Here is a 21,295-nt window from a genome sequence, read left to right on the forward strand (position 1 = left end):
CATAACTATTTCTAGATATTAACTATTTTTAATTTTAATATTTTATAATTATTTTATAACTATTTTACAAGTATTTTAAATATACTTGTGCTCCTACAAAGGAAAAGAATTTAAAGAAATCGGAAGGCGAAAAGAAAAATAATTATAAAAGAAAAGGAAAGGATGTGAAGACTATGAAAACTCTAATTCAGAGAATAATTGGTAAAATATAATTAACCCTTTGCACTGGACGACTTTTTCGTTAGAGAAAAATAGTAATTCGAAGACTTTCTGTCATAGAGTCGACGATATTTTTAAAATGGTAAATGAGAAATCATATGGAAATTAAGACGTAGAATTATTTTTCTTCGACATTCCACGCATCGTTAGGTAATTTTAAATTTGCTATATTAATTAACGTCGATCTTTAGCATCTGATTAAATGGTGACTGAGAGTCACCTCTCGAGTGCAAATAATATATAAAAAGATAGGAAATCTGCAAAAAGTGACGATTTAGAATTTTGATTAGGATCCAACGATAAGTGGAACTAGTTGTAATCGAATTAATCGAATTCTTTGGAACGAAATGAATGTGCATCGTTGCTATTAACACCTTCATCTTCTCAATTTTATCCCCTAATGGCGTGTTATTCTGGAACAGCTAATGGCTGGAGTTTAGAACCGGGCAATTTTCGCACAGCGACCAGCAGTGTGACCGCTTGATCTTAGCCATTCAGGTCGATGGAAAGCGTTTGAAGCTGGCACGAATATTAATGGAATCCATAGAGTGCTCGTCGGTTTATAATGAATTTCCCTAATTGCCTCTGGCAGACTTCGCGTTAATGAAATTGAACGTATTTGTCATAGGCAGAGTCTGAATTAAATGCCAAAGGGAAGAGAGTTCTAAACAGACCTGCGTGAATAGAATTGCTGAAGTAACGCGAAACTCTCAGTAGGATCCTTTGAAACTTCCTGATGAAGTGCATTTCTCTAGATTTAATCGAACACCATTCGTTTCCTTCTCTATTTGGCTAACAGATGGCCCCAGCTTAATCTCGCGATCTTCGTGGATGGACACGGTCAATGGATCGTAAATATCTCGTTGATGATGCTAAAATATCAATCTTCATCCCTTTCAAGCGTCTTTCAACCATCACCAACTCGAAAGTTTGAGTCCGAATTGCGATCCACGGATTTATCAGTGGACCACGTGCATAGGAGCCAGATCCATCAGCTCTATCCTACGATCGATTACCATTGTTTTACACGTGTTTCACACTTTTCCACGTGCAGCATCGATGTCAAGGATGATTCTCACGCACACGAGGGCAGCACGTGTGGCCTGCGAAATCCACTCTCAGCGTTTTCTTCGGTTTCGCAATAGGTCACCGTCCCAGCCGCCATGGGGTTCCCCGCGGCAACCGCGAAACTTGTCGCAAAAATCGCACGAAATTGTTTGCCGATGTGCTTTTCACCTGGAAAGGCAAACGTTCGCGTCTCCCGATGAAACGTGTTTATCTTTGCCTCGCGTCTTCGGCCAAGTGCCGACAAGAGTCTCTTCCTCTTGCGAAAACGTTTAGTTTATAGGACGTTCTAGGCGAGAGGTTCGACAAGAATACAGCGAATAATTGCCGCGATAGTGTTTTACATCGACAGACACATGATTCGTGGAAATTAAAATTGATCGAACTCGGGTGGAATCGATGAGATCTCAAAGTGGAGGATCGGAGAAGGGTTTCTGGTTCTGGAAGAAAATTTTCGAACGAGATAAACGAAGGTATTCTGAATTATTTGATTTTCATTCGAATTTTAGAAAGTGAAGGATGAGTTACACAGCGAGTGACGGTAATAGGGAGTTTTGAAATTGAGAATTTAAATAATGACAGAATTGTGATGCTATTAGGGTACAGCTGACAATATCGAGTGTACAAATCGCCGTGCAGACGAGAAATGAAAAAAGCAGAATAATGGTCGAGATGCAACACGACTTTGCTATTATAAAACATAAGCCGATTGCGCAACTTGGATGTACAGCATTTAGATTCTGGCCGAAAGATTATGGCAACCTTCTCTTCTTACAATAGCATCTACCAAACACTTTTGATGGAGAACAACTTTAAGAGGTAGCCCGATATAAATATCAGTCGATAACAGTCAAGCCTGAAATTATTTTCTTCTTGTTCGTGTATGAAATAAATACTCGAGAAATGGGAAGAATAGATAATAAATACATAATAAACCTAATATACGAAGTTTTCCAATTTTCGTTTTTTAAAATTTTGTGGCCCTATAGATTTTACCATTTTTTTGAATATTTTAAAACAGTCGATGACAGTCTAGTCTGAATTATTTTCTTCTCGTTCGTGCGTAAAATAAATACCCTAAAAGTGAAAAGAAGAAATACCTAATAGACCTAATACACAAAATTTTCCGATTTTCATTTTTTAAAATTTTGTGGCCTTATAGATTTTATCATTTTTTTTTAAATATTTTAAAACAGTCGATGACAGTCTAGTCTGAATTATTTTCTTCCCGTTTGTGTATGAAACAAATACTCGAGAAATGGGAAAAATAGATAATAAATACATAATAAACCCAATACACGAAGTTTCCCAATTTTCGTTTTTTGAAATTTTGTGGCCTTATAAATTTTACCATTTTCCTATGTATTTTAAAACAGTCGATGACAGTCAAACCTGAAATTATTTTCTTCTCGTTCGTGTATAAAATAAATATTCGAGAAATAATAATAAGAAATTATTCCATAAACCTAATACTCAAAGTTTACCAATTTAAATTTTGTGGCCTTATAGATTTTACCATTTTCCTATTATAAAAATATTAATTATGCAATGGTCTTTCTAGTATAAAGCTTCTTTGGATTTATTATCTATTTTTAAAGAAACTGGCATCTCCAGACTTAGTATAACCGGTTTAACTGAAACCCGCTTGATGAAAATAAAAGAGATAATACAGACGAATTATGTCTTCTCAATAATCATTATACACAACGAAGAATAATTTAACCTCGGTTTCACAATGGCTACCAGGTGTCTCCATTACGAAAATAATACTCCATTCGCGATATTCGTCCTCAGACTTAATTACAGCGGTGAACAATGTTATTCGGCTAAGTGGCAGGAATTTGAACGAGTTCCAGAAGGCAGAAGAAAGTTCATCCTCCGCGTTATACGGTTTCTTCATTGAGCAATATCCTGATAATGTTGTACACTTACGCGGTGTTGCTGGAGAAGCAACAGAATGTCGGCGAAAGCGGCTCGACAATAAGATAAAGGCCAGATGGATAATTCAAACGATTCTGACGCGCAGCAATCGCCGTTCAGAAGCTTAGCGTGTTATTATTCAACTGGCTACAAATCGTTGAATGTTTGACTTTTGCCGAAGAAGAAATGGCAGAAGCTCAACGCGTCGGGTTTTCCATCAGCAAGGGAAAAATCGTAGACCATTCCACTCTCGACATATTAGCTAAAACTCTCACGAGAGGTCGCTAAGAGTCAGCCATTTTTAAAAGGAACACATAAACGAACTCAACTCTGCAATTTTAAAGATGGAAAAATTTTACGAATTCCACGCAGTGTCAACGCGTTGGGTTTTCTATCAATAAGGGAAAAATCGTGGATCATTCCTCTCTTAACATATTAGCTAAAACTCTCACGAGAGGGCGCGAAGAGTCCGCCATTTTTAAAAGAAATACAAAAATAAACTCAACTCTGCAATTTTAAAGATTGAAAAATTTTTCAAATTTCACACTGCGTCAACGCGTCGAGTTTTCCATCAGCAAAGGAAAACCCTCACGAGAGGTCGCTAAGAGACCGCCATTTTTAAAAGACATACATAAATAACCTCAACTCTGCAATTTTAAAGATTGAAAAATTTTGCGAATTTCACGCAGCGATAGGAAAGAAAGGTACAATAATTACGAGACAGGAGAATAAATTGAGAGTAAGAGAGATCTCGCGTTCTTGCAAGAGACCTCGATAAGTAACTACGGTACTTTTGATCCATCGCCTATCACCGTTACTTTCAGTACACGATATCCAATTTCCCGTTCAATGGAATCGTGCCAAGCATTCGTGGATGGAAGAAAGCGGCTTAATTGAAATTTCCAAGCACCAGATCGTGTCGCGATGGACACTGGGATGTCCTTTGCGCCGCGAGTCGAAGCTCGCGGAAGAAATCTCGCTATTAGATAATTCGTGAGGACGGAGAGGGAGCGAGATGTTGGACGAGCGCAGAAACGACGCCTCGAGTAGTCTTGCGTAACTTGCATCGAACGTAAACATTGCCCGTTACACGATTATTTTAAACGGAGACAAAAAAAGAAACGGCAAGTTTAATCATTAAGGGGACGATAAACATCGATCGTTAGAGGAACAGGTTAACTAGCAACGATTGGGTAATGCTTGTAATTATGGAGACTTAGTTTGGTACTTGGTTTGGTAGAGTGAGTCGTGAAATGTCGAAATCCGGTGGTAAAACACGCCGGCTACTACGAAGAATAAAATGACTGCGACAGAAATCTTCACCCAGGGTTGAAGTTAGTTAAACATCTAATTGTTAATACTTTTCATGGAATTATTATTACAGCGAGTAATTAAATACGTAAAGAAAGTCTTACACTTTTGACACCTATTTGAAACAGTATCGAAAACGTTAAAAAGTTAAATGAAACGAAAGATAAATATCCTACTTTCCTCTAGGTTACTACGCGGACGAGGTGGCAGGGTGCCAAGTCTTCCACGTGTGCCACGATGTCTTGGTCTCCTCCTTTCTCTGCCCCATAGGCTCCGTGTTCAGTCAGAAGCTGCTCACCTGTGACTGGTGGACCAAGGTAGACTGTTCTTCCAGCAGCAAGTACATAGGCGTGAATCGGAACAGCTACCAGCAAGACGACGACGAAATGATTCGAAATGCCTACGCCATGATCAGCCTTCAGTCGGGGACAGACGTGACCAAGGATGGTCTGGTGGATCCCGATCGAACGGGAAGCGTGGTGGATTATCAAAGAGGTCCAGATATCTTGGACTATTCTCCCGTGGACACTTCAGGAAACGACCTGAGGACCAATTTCCAGGACTATCCTAGACCCGCGAATCGAGACTTCCTGCCACCCTATCAGCTGAAAGAACGGAAACCGGAAACCGGTCGAAGTTACCAGGATGCATTCTATCCCGCTGACAAGTCCAGGTCTCCTTACGAAGATTCACCGATAATTCGCGTGCAAAAGATCAATGATCCTGGGTATGGCGATCGTCAGAGGACCAAAGACTTCCAGGAGGCTTACCGAAGGCCTAACGAGTTCACCAATCAGTTCCAACCATCTTATGCACCCACTGTGCCAACTGTCACTACTACGACCAGAAGATTCTACTCTCCAACTGTCCCTACGACCTTCAGACCGTCCACTTTGGCGTATAACAAGCTGGACCAAGTGATAGACAGCTCGGATTATTATTTCTCGCATAGCAGAGCGAGAAGCTTCGTCACTCCACCGACCAAAGTCTTCCCGAGTGGCGACAGTGGCAGACAGGATTTTGGCAGGGACTTGAGAAAGCCTGAACCTTTCAGAAAATCGATCAGAGACGAGGATTATAGCAGACAGGACAGTTACGAGGACGATTATGAAGATTTCGATAGCGAAGAGTCGAGGAGCGAAAGGCCTAAAGAGAGGTTCCAAGTCAGAGTTGCCGATGACTTTAATTTTAATCGGACTGGTGCACTGAACGGGAGAAGTTCCGTGTTCGGTGATATTTACAGAGGATTCGATCGGACCAGGAACGACGAAGACACTGTGGATGACATCGAAACTAGGGGTAGCATCGGTCTGGGTCAGGCGTTGCACCAGTCGCTCAGAGGAATCTCTGTTCACGAACAGGATCCCGTGAAAGACGAAACCAAAGCCGGAGAAAGTAATTCTCGTAAAGAAGGGATTAAGCACACCTTGGTCAGGCCAGAGTCTACGAATTATTCCGGAGAGGAGAAGCAGAACGCGACTGAAAATTACCAAAGACACGATCAAAGAGATACCAAAACGAAGGAAGCAGTTCTGAGAGATGCGGATATTTTCGTGTCAACGACCACTCCATCGGTCGTTGAAAGCACGATAAAAGCTAGCACGAGTCTTCACGAATCCCCGAACAGACAAAGAGATCTGAGAAATACCACCGACACGAGTTCCGAATTTTTAAATGGCAGAGACTCCGTTGAGGCTATAGACAGCGGGTTCCAAACGTTCAGGCCAACTGAAATCCCAGAACCCCCTCAGAAAACGCAAAGCAAATTTCAGATAAACGTGCCAGACCTGTCCGAAGTGTCCACGTTACTGTTTCGTTATTCGACCCTGGGTGATGAAACCTATCAAGAAACAAGAACGACAGAGTTACCAAAGTTCCAGAGCAGTACAGGCGAGTACGTCGATCATACATCCTCTGACGAAAACGCAGGTGTGACTAGTAGTTACGAGGATATTGAGATTTACAAAGGGTCCAATTTCCAAAATTACCCGACTACAGTGGCTAGACCTCTGGTGTCATCCACTCCGTCTTGGTTACCTTCCTCTTCCCGTGATCAGTCGGACGTCGATAACCATCCGAAAGATTATGCCAATGATTTTATCAGAACTGGGGAAGACAGACCTCCCCAGATAGATCGCTTAGATCTTTCCCTCAAGTCTACAAACGACACCGAATTTGCAATAACCAGTAATCGCAACAGTGGTCTACGGTTTGTCACAGACGCAGCTGTTCCTAGCACCAAACCACCTTCTCTACTTATCAGTACCGGTTCCACATCGAATATCGCGAAGACTATATCGCCTGTAGGTTCACTGGATTCCTCGAGAAGCACTTTAGTCGTTAAAACGTTCGAAGATTCCTCGCCACAGCTGTCAAACGAACCTTCGACGCCAGCCTTCGAGGCGAAATCCATCGGTATCGAGTATATCGACTCGACTTCCAGACCTGTCACGCACAGGAGCACAGAAGAATCAAGGGATGTAGGGTCAAGTGGAGTAAGGAAGCCTGGAGGTGAAAAAGACACCGTGGAAGCCTCAACAGCGAACGCTTTGTACAGAACCATCAGGCCAGAGACTCTGAGGCAGATCGAAGAAACCATTGAAAAGAATAACTCTCCTTACCACGTGACGTTGACGATGAGCAAAGACGCACAGTCGGCTACTGGAGTCGACCTAATTAGCCAACTGCTAGCCCAACAGGGCAAGGAAATGTCAACTGTCAACGACGAGGCACACGAACTGGAGATAATCAGGTCTGTGGAGCCAGAAATACAGAGTACAACGAAATTACAGGCGACTACCATGAACATCTTGGACACTGAACATCAGCCTAACCTCGGAGGCAACGTTACCACTGTGGAACGAAGTGATTTCAAGAAGAGGAGCTCGAATATGGTCAGCCTGCTTCACCTGATGTCCGAGTTGCTGAAGCTAGACCGAGTTCCTCGCCCGTTTGCTCTCTCAGAGACGCAGAATCCAGAACCAAGGACTCGGTCAGAGATTCTACACGATATCCTGAGTACCACATCCTCGAGGGCCCTCGCTAAAGCTGTGCACTCGAACATAGAATCCCAGAATGGAGGGACATCCCACTTCCAAGAGACTTCTACGGAGCCAAACTTGAAATCTTCGGCTGCTCGATCGAAAGAGGAGATCCTGGACCAGTTGGCTGACAATCTTGGAGAACCTATTTACAGAGCAGACGGACAACCTGCTTTTGATCTCCGTGGTGAACAGAGATTAGCAGACTTTCAGACTGTAATTCCCCTTAAGAGCACGAGTAACCAGGAAGAATTTAGCAGCGTTCAAACCACCGTGACCACGACTGCTCGACCGAGTTCCAGGGAAATCACCAGGACTACGACGACCACATCTACGCCGAAGATCACGTTCACCACGGAGCCTGAGAAGACCGTGGTGAAGACAGAGTTCGTACCATCGATTGGGTTCTCTTTGGACACCGACGCAGGTAGAGAAGAGTACGTGGAGGCTGTTTTGGGTGGCTTGATAGAGCCGCAGACAGCGGAAAGTGAGAAGAAGGAGACGATTTTGAAGGAGGAACTAGAGGAAGAGACTTTATCGAAGAAGAATGAAACCTCAGGGAAGATTTAAGGATTTTCTAGGGATGAACTTAGGTTTAGAACGAAATCTGTGATGTCCTGCCGTTTCGTGCTTTTTATAGTAGCTTTCTGGCCATTTCTTTCCTTCTTCTTTCACTCGCATTTCCTAATTCTACGATACTTTCTCCTAGATACTGTCAAATTGACGTTCCTTCTTTTCTCCGCCATTTGGTATAATAATTGGAATATCACGACGATTACAGCCCCCGTTACCATTTATATACGTTTTAAGCGAAGAAGTAGCCCCGGTGTATAATTAGTTGCATTAATTTTCTCTAGTGTACCGTCGTTTGTAATTAAAGCAACTAACATAGCGATGAATTACTCGTAAAACTTGTGTAAGGTTTTAAGATAGCGTTAGACGTAACATGTATAGAATAGTAATCGTACTATCGTTGTTAACAAGATCTATTATACGTCATCGGGAAGAAATTTTGTCACTATCCGATTAAAAAGAGAAGTTACTGACGTTTTACTAACCCGATCACCTACCAATGACAAGGAACAGGGTTTCGATAACGAAAACTATATGTAATAGATTCGTAGATGTGTGTGTTATGTATGTGCAACGAGTGTGCAACGAGCAATAGCAATTATACTATTAAACTGTACCTTATGTAACCCAACACCTTAATGATCTTTAAATATATCCGTTCGTTGCGTAAACGAGTTCTCTTATTACCCAAAATGAAATCCTTTTAAATGCGAGAAATGCGAGAAATACTCAAACAGTTTCGAAATTTTTAAATTAATTTTTAATTAATAATTTTTCAATTTTTCAATTCATCGAAATTTCTAAATTTGGCAACCGAGGAAATTAAAATTCCTAGAATTAAAAAATTTCTGTGACAAAAATTGAAATCGAGATATCAAAAAATTGCCTATTTTTCTGCCTTTCCTATATTCACCAATTCCTGTTTATTCGTCATGACAACACCGATATACCGAGCCCCGCAATTCGTACTCGTTTAATCGATTCGCAGTGTAAAGTACCAGGTTCAGGTTAAAGTGCTCGAGTCTCTCTAAAAAGAGCCGGTGGACATCGTGTAATTAAATAATCGATTAATCGCCATTTCTAATGCAGGATCTATCAAGAATCATTAACTAAAAGGAGCCAACGTCGCCATTAAAAATTGTTAACAAATAAAACTTTCTTTGAACTCATCAGAAGCTTCGAGAATTCAGAGATTCAATACGATCCCAGATATTTAATTGGAGAAAATATGGCCGAATCGGAGAGCGAAATTATAAGAACCGACGTCGATGACAATGATGACGATGACCTCGATGACATCACCTTGGCGAGCAGACACTCTGTGCTGCACATGGACTTCCGGTAGCAAATCGAGTTTCGTAAGAAAGTAAAGTAAATCGAATGATAAAAGTGAATCGAACGATGAATTTTTGCAGAATGATGTGGATTCAGAACAGAGTGGTGAAATTTCTCGGGCTATCCGGTCACGAGCTCCTCTTCTACAAACTGCTGAACGTAAATCGCAACTTACGAAGCATAATAGCCGGATGAAAGCAGTGGGGCACCCTCCAGAAATATCTTTCTGTAGCAAATTAACCCCTTGGCTACTGTGAGCGCATATACGCGCTCAGAAATTTTGCTTTTGTGACACGGAAGGCGCATATAAGCGCTCAACACAGTTTGCTTTTCTGACACGGAGGGCGCATCTCTACCCAAAATTTTGCTATTCTCGGCAGACATTGTAAATGAATTCCTACCCGTGTGATACGACCGGTGCGTTTCAAAGTTTACCGTAATCAAAGGGTTAATTCGCAATTCGGGGCACAGAAATTTTCGTTCAGATTTTTCACGCTTTCCCCGAGCTTCGCTTTAATTTTCCCCCATTCCCGGAGAGAGAATAACCGCACGATTCGATACCACAGGCGAACGATCGACACTTCGAGGACAAGCTACTGAACTTTTTGATACTCGATCTGTACGGTGTGACTGATCTAGAGAGAAAGGTGGTGTTTTTCTACTGCACCTACTACACCGAAATCAGCCACGAAGAGGTCCCCGTCTGGGAAAGTAAGTGGTCCACCTTTCTCAAACTAATTACGGCCGAGTCCTATGGATTACTTTATTAATTGAAACGGCTCGAATTACTTTGTACCTAATGAACGGCAGGCAAGCATAACGTCGGTAAATTGGCCGCGCTAACGGCACTGGCGATGAAAGGGAAGAGTCGTAAGTTGATGAGAAACGTTTATAATTGTTTGTACTTCCAGCAATTGCAATCGTTTCCTCTCCTTTGCACCGTGTGGTAGAATTAATTGCGTTTTTAATATCCCAAGTATCTCTGGAAGCATGCCTGCGTGTGCAGTGTACGGTGCAAAAGCTTGCTTTGGGATTGTTAAATATAAATAAATATGAATAATAATTGAATCGATCGATTAATATTAAACGGTATGAGAATTGAAAGATTTTGGAGTTAATTATAAAATTTCATTCGTACCTTCTCGTGACACAATGTAATTATGAATATTCGATATCAGCTGCGAAGATAATTTAATTATTCGGTCGATTTCAGTATTAATATCAACGAATTTTAATATATGCAACTTTGCGACCAACTACGTTCACATACATGGTATACATGGTAAAATGTAAAATATAAAATAATGATTATAAATTTGTTGTATTTTGTAATTTGAACTGTAACGCGTAGGAAAAGTGGAAAAGATGGTAGCGAAGGAGAAGAAGAAGAAGAAGGGTAAGAAAACGAAGGCAAAGATCGCAGATCCTCTTGCTCTCCTTCGTCAGATCGAGGAATCCGTGATGACGCTTCGATCGGAGCAAAAATCGATGAGTGGCGCGAGTGAAGACGAAACGGAGGATGGCGACGACGAGGAAGAAGAGAAAGAAGAGAAAGAAGAGGACGAAGAGGGCGAAGAACGAAAAGAAAGTGGAAGCGGGGATACCATTTCCAAAAAGAAAAGTCAAACAAAAGCTATTGGTAAATCGGAGATAAATTCTCGATACCTTGAAATAAAAATATTCCTAAAAAATTTCGATTTTGTCTCTACGTTTAGAGAGTACCACCTTCGTGCCCCCGCGAGGAGAAGAACATAAGTATATCATGACCAAGGTACCCAATAATACCATATTATCGCTATTTTACCCAAGATTACTTCATTCTAAAGACGTCGAAAATTAAAGAATAAAATAAATTTAGAAATTGGTGGAGAAAGTACGAAAAATACCGATCCTTCACATGATATGCGGAGAAGTAGACGGTAGCAGGACGGATTTACAGGATGTCACTCTATTCTACTTCCTGAGGACCTCCGATGAGGGTGTACCAAACTTCGATTCGTACACAGAGTGTCACGATCAGATTACGAAATACCTAGTGGTTGGATCCTTGCAGGGCAAGTTCCTAGTTTCGTTAAACAGGATATTGGTTCAGGTACGCGTACATCTCTTCGCGTAATTAACAATTAACCCTTTGACTGTCACGCCGAAATCACATGTTTCCCTCAGGACACCACGAGAGTGCACCGCTAGATGCGAGATCTGTTCTAATATCTTTTGATGTTCTAATAAGAATTTTTAATCATCCAATAGGGCACTTTTTGTCTCAAAGTGTCTTCTAATTAGCGGTTATATTCAAAATGCACTAACTGTCAATTTTCATTCAATGTGGTTCAATGCAGTTCGAGTAGTTCAAGCGTCACTAATGACCACCGTGGCGTCACAGGAGAAACCGTGGCCAGTCATATATGACCAAAGTGGCAGTCAAAGTGTTAATAATTAAATATACAATTAAATAATTGTTGTAGTAGAAACTAAATACTAAAATAAACTCTACATCCTAGCGATGTGGGGGTGATACTTTCCCCTGCGTTTTGTCTTTGGTCTCCCATTTTCTGGAAACGTTTTGCGACCTGCGTGGTCCTAAACTGGCCAGTTCTAACCCTTCACCCGTTTAATAAAGATCTATACAGTTTTTCTACCGTTTCCACTGACTACTATTGCTTTACGTTATAACCCCTAAACAATAATTAAATGTAATAATTTTAGATTTAATAATTAAACGTCTTTCCCTTCTTTCTTTCCTGTCAGGTTTTCAAGCCACTGGTCGAGACTCAGTTCAGAGGACCACAGTTTGTAGAGCCACAGAGAGAGGATGACGACGAACTGGAGGATGAGCCGTCGCGTCTAGTCGACATAATGGCGGCTCGAGTACGTATAAATTCTCTTAGCAAAGATGTCGGACTGTACAACGAAGGAGTTACATAATGCTTGACATCCTGGAACAGAGTTCGATCTTCAGGAAACCGTCGGAATTCCGCAGGATATCTATAGTATTGGCGAGGAAGTTGGCTAAGAGGAGTCTCGACTCGGAAGCTGAGGGGAACGAAATGGCGGAACCGGGGTCGTTGATGACGCGGGAAGGAAGCGATATTAGCAGGACGAGGCTGAAACGGAAGGAACGCAAGTCTCCTTCCGTGAATTTCGATGAAAGGAGCAGTAAAGAACCAGTTCCAGACTCCGATATACAAGTGTCGATCAATCAGAGTAGGAACGATATCCTGTCTTATTTGGAGAAACTGATACGCAGTGTGGAATGGTTAGTAATTCGGGACAATTTAATTAATTATCCTGCAATTCGCGTCGCGAGCTAAATTAAATATTTAAGGGAATATTTAATCATTGCTTCTAGAAGAAATCTAGAGATCGTTTGACGATTTTTATCGCAGTCCAGATTAAGTATGGTGGGTTGGACACCAAGTGCATAGTTTGCTCAGACTGCTAGCATTTGAAATGAACTCTCCCATGCACTTTGCAGACCATAACTATTCACCTGCGATGAGCCTACTGTGTCTTGAGTCTTTCGAATCTAGTAGGATAGTTGACGATATTAATTTTCCTTTCAAAATTTTTAATAGCTTAATAAATTGTCCGTAATTTCCTTTGTGTAAACTTCTTTGGCTTATAAATCGTATTTTTCTTGTATTGTGATCCCATAAGTAGAATTACCACTCGAGCAAACGATTATTGTACCATAATAGAATTATTGTACCTTCTGCCATCTCTATTTTAACCCTTTGCATTCGGCGACTTTTTCGGTGCAGAAAAATAATAATTCCAAGACTTTCCGCCATAAAGTCGACGATATTTTTTAAAAGGATAATTAAGAAATGGTATACAAATTAAGGTGTAGAATTATTTTACTTCGACATTCCACGCATCCTTGGGTAATTTTAAATTTATATATTATATTAATTAACGATCTTTAAAATTGGATTAAATGGCAACTGATTGCCTCTCGAGTGTATAGGGTTAAATGTCATAATTAGTTAATAAATTTATTATAAATCCTATACGTTATGTCAAACTAATGAATTTCTTCCAATAAATAAATAAAGAAATATTTAAGAAACCATTTCATCGGTGTTTACCAGGACACTGGAGCACATCGAAGGCGACATTTTGTTAAGAATGCCAAATATACCTGAATTCGATGATCCAGCAGTCACCGACGAGATGCTGGAGAAGAACAAGGAAGTGATCGAGCAACTGGAAGACCTGATTATGTCATGGGGAGTGCATATAGAAAAGGTGAATGAGATTCTTCCCGAAGATACGTAAACTGGAAGCTTCCTTATATAGAGATAGACGGTAAAATCTACATACGTTGTTGTTAAATATACAGGTCCTGGAATCGTACCAAACGAAAGTGCCCCTTGGCAAAGGCCCGCTAGCAGAATGCGACTATTGGAAAGATCGAGAGACGGGCTTGTTAATGTTGGTGGAACAATTGAAAGCTCCTATTGCTAAACGAATACTGACTTTATTGAACAACGTACTTTCTCCTTTCTCCTCCAACTTCGATTACTTCTACTCAGACCTGTGGAAATATTATACCGAGGCTAGGGATAATAATCGGTTCTTGCAAACCCTTCTCAGGCACTTCAAGGTAAGAAACCGTGCTGCAATATCGATTAAAAGATTGACTCGAGAGGAAGAGAACATTTCTCTGATTCGTTCGAGCGAAATATTGTAGTCGATAACGGAGTCGGATTGCTTCAAAACGATCAGTCAAGCCATTACTCCGCTGATGGAGGGAATCAGGATGATCTGGATCCTCTCGAGCTATTACTCCAGCGAGGAAAAAATGGTGGGTCTGATGGAAAGGATTTCGTGGCAGCTCTGTCAAACTGTTATCAAACATTTGTCCATCAACGATCTCTTCAAGTGAGTCCCTTCGAATAATTATTTTCTCAAAAGCACGAACGCGTGTTATTTATATAAATATTTTAGTCTCCACTGTGCCAAAATTAGGTAAAAATTGGAATAACGTAGAAATAACACGGAAATCGTGTAATAAATTGTATCCCTGATGCAGGAAGCCTTTGCAAGAAATTTTAACACAGACGGAAGAGGCTCACAGGATGCTGAAGAGCTGGAAAGAGTCCTATTTGAAGAACCGCGAAGACATCGAGATCTCTGGCAAAGGATCGCGTTGGGAATTCGATCAGAAGCGATTATTTCAAGGAACCGAGTACATTGCCTCTGTCTGCGATGGTTTGAATCAAGTTGCCAACGTTCTTCAAGACTTCCACAACATTTTCGGGCCCGATCTGAAATCCATCATCAGCGACCCGGCTCAGATCGACACCATAATAAAAAGGGTCGACAGACTGGTTGTTCTGATCTTGGAGGCAGATTTCAACATCTTCGAGGAATTTAACAAGGAAAATTGGGAAGCCACCATGTCCCTGTTTTACGACGAGGTGTATTTTTTGGAGAACGAGGCTAAGTTCTTCATCGACGAGTGCTTTATGGTACTGATAAATGCAGAGAACGCGCTAGAAATGTTGCTGAAGCTGAAGAACACGAAAACCAGAGCCACGCTACATGATCAGCTTATGAGAAAATTCGACGTCATTATGCAACAGTTTAGCAAGGAAATCAGTACCGTTGAAGGGATATTCAATAGAGGTAAAACACTCGTTCGTGCTTCACAAAAGTCTTCTTAATTTAATTATTTCACTGTTATTATGCTATTACTATACATACATTTTAGAATAGAAACTTTTTGAGAAATCTTAAATTTAAGTGTCAAAGCACTTGGTATAGTCATAACTTCTTATATTTAAGATTTTTTAAAAAATGGAGTTAACCGATTTGTGCAGTGAACGGCTCATTGTCAAATTAATCGTTAATATGTAACAATGATAAATTAATTTTAGGAAAACGAAATCCTCCGTTATTGACGTATCATCCCTCAATGGCCGGCGCCATATACTGGGTGAGGCAATTATTCCACCGCCTGAGAAGGCCAGTCTTGACCCTGCAGAACGTCCCCGAATTGAAACACAGCAAGATAAAGATCCTAGCCTTCAGTCAGTACTACGAGATATCCAAACAGATGAAAGCGTTCGAGGAATCAAAGTTCCAATCTTGGGCAGACAAGGCCCAATTCATCGTGATAAACACCATGAAGAGGAGCATCTTGAAGATGGTACGCTCCGATCCAGACAAAGGTTAACAACCCTATTTCCTTATTTCCCAATAAATAAATCACGAATAAATCCTCAAGTCGCGAAAAGACGAATTTTCTTCTAGGAAAATTAACTTTCCCGGACACCGAGAAGTTAACCAGCACGAAGAATCTTCAGACGATTCACGTGTCGAAGAGAACGAAGAGCAGAGACTTTGCATCACCTGGATCAACTCCACAGGGATCTGTTCAGAAACCTGAACCGGAAACGTCGAAACCGAGCATAGGTGAGATCACGTTTTCGATTGTGCATGTGTTTAATCTGAATTTGGAAGTCGTTTGCGGAATACTTTGGCAGAAACTGGCAGTTCTGGAGGAACCAAGGGTCATGTCAGGTCAGACACGCGGGCTGAGATCAAAGGCTCTCTAGCTTCTCACAGAGATCAGAAGTCGTGGACCTCGACTTCGGAGAAACAAGGTATTCACGGAACAAAGATCACTTGGACGGAATTCATGAGTGGCTCGATCCTGGTCGAGTGTCAGCTTCGGTTCCAAGTGAATTTCGACTGGACCGTCTTCGAAATTATTCACGAGGTTCGTCTACCTTACCAAAATTATTTGCTCCGGATATAAAGAATTTTAGAGTTACATTCGATGCTTCCAACATGCTTTAAACGTAACTCGATGCTTCGTGCTCTGCCTATTCAGGCTGAGTTGATGGAGCAATTAGGGTTCGAATTGTCCCATGTAGTGAAGGATGCAAGTATACAGAAAAATCGACTGAGAAACGATCTCGAGGTAATGGAAAGAGTGATCGATCAGTATAACGGGATGATCGAGAAAATGGACAAACCTGACGTAAGGAATGACGTAAAAGACTAGTTTTCCTTTGACAATTAAATAGTAAATTCGCGGAACAATTATTTCTTCGTTTTGACAGATACAATTGATGAGGAATATGCTGTTGGAAGTCGAGAAGCATATTCAGCCTGGAGTAATGCGTTTCAATTGGAACTCCTTGAATATTTCTGATTACGCCCACCATTGTGACAAATTATTAAAAAATCTGAGCTCAATGATGGATCAGGTGAACCACATGAAACGTGATCTCGACAGTAGAATAAATAATCTTCGGAGTTATTACCTGTTTTCTCTTCCCTTGGAATTGTACGAAGAGGAAGCACTGATGCCTTGCAAGGTTTGTATTGTATTTGTTCCTGTTTTATTATTCTGTGTTCTTCAGAAGTACTTTCAGTAGTACTCAAAAACGACGTTGTCTTGAGTTACTCTTCTATCATATTTACTTTGATATTAAATTGGTCTCGTATTCCTTAAAAAATATCTCTCTTTCTCTGTATCCAATTCTATTCGCTGTCAAGTACTTCAGCAGACAAGAAATAAATGAGGAAGCTGCACTGTCATTATTTCTCCCATTAAACGATCGTTTCTGAATATTTTCCAAAGACCTATTTCCAAGAGATACAGAATCGAAGAATCGAATTAATCACCGTGATGTCAACGATATACCAATCAACGGGCCCAGTGCTGATTAAATTGGAAAGTCTGGTACTAGCAACGTACACCGGGAGAAGTCCAGCCATGCAGCTGCTCTACGACAAATATGAGAAGAAAATATTCTCCGCTTTCATAACGTGAGTCTCTCTAACCCCGCATGTCGATTACTTAATTTGAAACGACTTCGTTTGAAAAACGAATTACGTACAGATGCATGATCAAGAACCTTGAGTGCTTCAACAGAACTCTAATGGAATTCAAGCCGATCTTTCAAGTGGATGCTGTGTTAATAGCCTCCGAGGTTGTTCTCCGGCCGTCCCCTGGAGAAATTTACAATATCATCTTGCAGAACGTGAAGAATTTGTTAGAAGAACTGAAACTATTCCCCAGGTGGATGAATGGGACTTGCTTGGAGTGCAAGCCGCAAATAAAGAACGGCGAGAGCTACGCGACCTTCACATTCTTCGAGGACGTCATGAGCATTCAGGTGAATTATTTGTAAATTGCCCTCGAGTGAAAATAGGAATTTCGTAAAATCAAATTGGAGAAATTATGAATCGTGTCGAGAGAAATTGGAGTAAATAAAAATCTGAGATAAAAATAAACGAAACACTATGGTAATAGTTACTTATAGTGACAGTCGCGATATTGACAGAGCTCAAAGGAAAATTTAATTTCGAGGGATTACTATAAAATTGAAAATTATTCCGAATTTTTGTTACCCATTATGAATCGTGTCGAGTGAAACTGGAATAAATAAAAATTTGAGATAAAAATGAACGAAACACTATGGTAATAGTTACTTATGGTGACAGTCGCGATATTGACAGAGCTCAAAGGAAAATTTAATTTCGAGGGATTACTATAAAATTGAAAATTATTCCGAATTTTTGTTACCCATTATGAATCGTGTCGAGTGAAACTGGAATAAATAAAAATTTGAGATAAAAATGAACGAAACACTATGGTAATAGTTACTTATGGTGACAGTCGCGATATTGACAGAGCTCGAAGGAAAATTTAATTTCGAGGGATTACTATAAAATTGAAAATTATTCCGAATTTTTGTTACCCATATGAAGTGCATAATTTTGTCAATACGTCTGCGTAGGTAGTGAATGATAATATACTAATGGTTCAAAGGTCGGCGCATAAAATAGCGTTAGAAGCCTGGCACTATCTGCACAGGTGGAAGAAGTATAGCAATCTCTGGTCGTTCGACAAGAACCTGGCCGCTGAAAAGTACGCAGCGACCGAACCAACCCTTTTCCAGTACGACGAGAAGTTCGCTTTCTACGACAACATTCTCGAGGAACTGCGTGATATGGAGCTCTATTACGATCTCTATTGCGTACGGTAACGTCTGCTTCCTAGAATCTTCCGATATTCAAGAAATCCAAACACGAATTCAGACATCTCGTTTTAAAGCCGAAGAGCTTAAAGCTCGAGAACTTAAATTCCAGTTTATTTCAGGAATTCGATTCCTTCGGAGACCACAAAGAATTCCCGGTAATGGTATTCCCAGTAAGTCTTTATTTGTGTTACAAACTCACAAGCGAACATTGCGGCTAAGTACGTGGCAGGTCTTTGAATAATATGACACCGAACTGACAACTAGAGGAAGAATCCCTCATTTTGGGATGATGGGCAATATCTAATATCCGAATTAGGAAGTAAACAAAGATTGTCTATGATTAGATCAAAGGTTAAGACAGGATGATGAATAATGAACCCAGGTCAGGGTTCGAGTTAGCAATAGGACGATAAGTACGAGTGAGTGACAAAAAGGGATAGTTAGCAGGTCTGAGGTTTATCTAAAGTACACAGGCATCTAACACTAAAAAATCTAGAAATATCAGAATCAGATCTTTGAATAATATGACACCAAACTGACTAGTAGAGGAAGAATCCCTCATTTTGGGATGGTGGACAATATCTAATATCCGAATTAGGAAATAAACAAAGATTGTCTATGATTAGATCAAAGGTTAAGACAGGATGATGCATAATGAACCCAGGTCAAGGTTCGAGTTAGCAATAGGACGATAAGTACGAATGAGTGATAAAAAGGGACAGTTAGCAGGTCTGAGGTTTATCTAAAGTACACAGGCATTTAGTCTTCTAACACTAGAAAATCTAGAAATAGGAATACCTCTAACAAGCAGACCACAACTCAAACTGGTGTCAATAAAACGTCCAATAATTTCTTGCAATTAGCATCAACCTGCACGTCCTGCTCTCCGGCATCAGACAACACGCCAAAGAGTGGAAACAGGTCCTCGGAAATTTCCTCCTCTTCCAAACCGTCCACGGAATGCACGATTTACACCTGATGATCGAGGATTTCCGAAGCGAGGTCGAGCTCGTGATCACTGGCTTGGACCGTTTTACATCTGTCATGCAGGCGATCTCCGATATAAAGAAGACAGCGATTCAAGTGGAGGTTCGCTACACCACCTATCAGGTATCATACACTATCCTCGAGGTCTTTGAAAATCGATCGAAAGGCCACGAATTTTCTCTAACTTCGGGACGATGCGATGAATTCGCAGGAAACCTTCCGAACTTTCCGCAGTCATGGCATATCCTTCCCCGAGGAAGACGAACAAACGGCGTACGCCCTGCAGCGTGACTGGGAGTCCCTGTATTTGGGGGCTTTGTACAGAGCTTCGACTCTGGAGAGCACCTCTGACAGATTTTCCGACATGACCCAAGAGCAGATAAACGCGTTCGTGTTAGAACTCGAGGCGTTCGCTGCAGACTTCGAGGCCAATGGCCCTGGCAGCGTTGGCGAGGATCTTGAACTTGGGCTGCTAAAGATGGACGTGAGTTTGGTGCTGTTCATTCGATCATACAGACTTCTTGCAGGCCATGGTATTTTTATCGCGATTTTACATTTGGAAACCGATACCTTGAAATTTGATTCACGACTGTGAGTAGGTTAGGCATATAATTGGTTACCAAAAGTAGATCGCGAGTAAGTATGTACTTTATTCATACCTAACACTGGTCCACAAGAGGTATTAATCCTTTGCACTCCGAATTATTTTTATAAATAAGATAATTCGTCCTGAACGAAATTTAAAGCGCAATTCGAAGTCAACTACCACGTCTCTGACCTGTGTGCATAGTCCCTAACATAGATTCTAAAAATTCCTGGACTCCTGCGAAGGATTGACACCTTCCAGAGTCAACTGCTATGTCTGACCTGTGTCCATAGTCCCTAACATAAACGCGTGCAAAATTCTAAAAATGACTGGATTCCTGCAAAGGATTGACACCTTTAAAGTCAACTACTATGTCTGTGACCTGTGTCCATAGTTCCTAACATAGATTCTAAAAATGCCTGGACTTCTGCCAAGGATTGACACCATTTAGGCACATAATCTCGAATTACACGCTTCCATTTTTCCTCCAACCTCACAAGGCTTCTGTTTCTCCAGGAATACGTGAAGCTGATCGGGAAACTCGAGGAAAGGCGTCGTGCTCTGCTGAATTCCGAGATACTGTTCGATCTTCCAGCGACCGATTATTCCGTTTTCCTGAAAGTCAAGAAGGACTACGAGGGTATGGAACTGCTGTACCACTTGTACAAGGAACAGAGAGGCATGAGAGAAATATGGGCTCAGACGCTCTGGGTGAACCTGAATCCTCAGCAGCTGATCGACGGAATGGACCACTTTATCAGGCAATTCCGCAAACTTCCGAAGTTCGTGAAGGAACTCGGTGTTGGGCAAGCTTTGGACGCGAACATGAAGAGCTTCAAGAATTCTGTGCCGCTGTTTATCGAGCTGAAGAACGAGGCAATGAGGGAGAGACACTGGAAGCAATTGATGGACAAAACTGGACGTTACTTCGATATGGACCCAGACAGGTGCGACGATAGTGAAAAATAAATAGGAGAAATGTGGGTAGACAAGTGTACGCTCGTGTGAAGTATCTGTGATGTCTTTGATGTGCATATCTGTGTCTTTTGGTGTTTCTAGAAACATTTAGGGACTAGGAAGATTTATATTTAGTAAATTATTCTTTAAGATTAAATTAGGATCCATGTAATAATTATACACACTTTGGATATTGTGGTATTACAACTGTAGTATCACAAGTATTATCCTGAAACTTGTATATTTAAAAAGCATAAAAAGACACTTAATTTTCTTTCTTTTTTTTGCAGAATTTTTAT

General features: G+C 40.9%; 2 protein-coding genes across 2 annotated transcripts in view; both read left to right on the top strand.

The window, feature by feature from the left end:
* LOC108545683 (uncharacterized) overlaps window positions 1–8,414 on the top strand; it is a 23,945-nt gene extending 15,531 nt beyond the window's left edge. The window contains exon 6 of the mRNA XM_017897463.1: window positions 4,702–8,414. Within this exon, the coding sequence (XP_017752952.1) occupies window positions 4,702–8,126 (3,425 nt within the window). The 3' untranslated portion in view covers window positions 8,127–8,414. The remainder of the gene's footprint in view (window positions 1–4,701) is intronic.
* A 943-nt stretch (window positions 8,415–9,357) lies between these two features.
* Window positions 9,358–21,295, top strand: part of Dhc98D (Dynein heavy chain at 89D) — a 29,291-nt gene continuing 17,353 nt past the window's right edge. Inside the window, 24 exon segments of the mRNA XM_017897945.1 lie at window positions 9,358–9,470; window positions 9,545–9,623; window positions 10,031–10,175; window positions 10,275–10,351; window positions 10,830–11,052; window positions 11,180–11,235; window positions 11,323–11,556; window positions 12,213–12,332; window positions 12,410–12,720; window positions 13,556–13,712; window positions 13,807–14,070; window positions 14,158–14,348; window positions 14,500–15,095; window positions 15,347–15,640; window positions 15,723–15,884; window positions 15,956–16,191; window positions 16,306–16,455; window positions 16,538–16,795; window positions 17,062–17,249; window positions 17,323–17,599; window positions 18,224–18,468; window positions 19,330–19,576; window positions 19,665–19,937; window positions 20,556–20,986. Of these exon segments, the coding sequence (XP_017753434.1) occupies window positions 9,358–9,470; window positions 9,545–9,623; window positions 10,031–10,175; window positions 10,275–10,351; window positions 10,830–11,052; window positions 11,180–11,235; window positions 11,323–11,556; window positions 12,213–12,332; window positions 12,410–12,720; window positions 13,556–13,712; window positions 13,807–14,070; window positions 14,158–14,348; window positions 14,500–15,095; window positions 15,347–15,640; window positions 15,723–15,884; window positions 15,956–16,191; window positions 16,306–16,455; window positions 16,538–16,795; window positions 17,062–17,249; window positions 17,323–17,599; window positions 18,224–18,468; window positions 19,330–19,576; window positions 19,665–19,937; window positions 20,556–20,986 (5,327 nt within the window).

The sequence above is a fragment of the Eufriesea mexicana genome, unplaced genomic scaffold (genome assembly GCF_001483705.2).
Source record: "Eufriesea mexicana isolate 0111107269 unplaced genomic scaffold, ASM148370v2 scaffold4744748261, whole genome shotgun sequence".
NCBI lineage: Eukaryota > Metazoa > Arthropoda > Insecta > Hymenoptera > Apidae > Eufriesea > Eufriesea mexicana.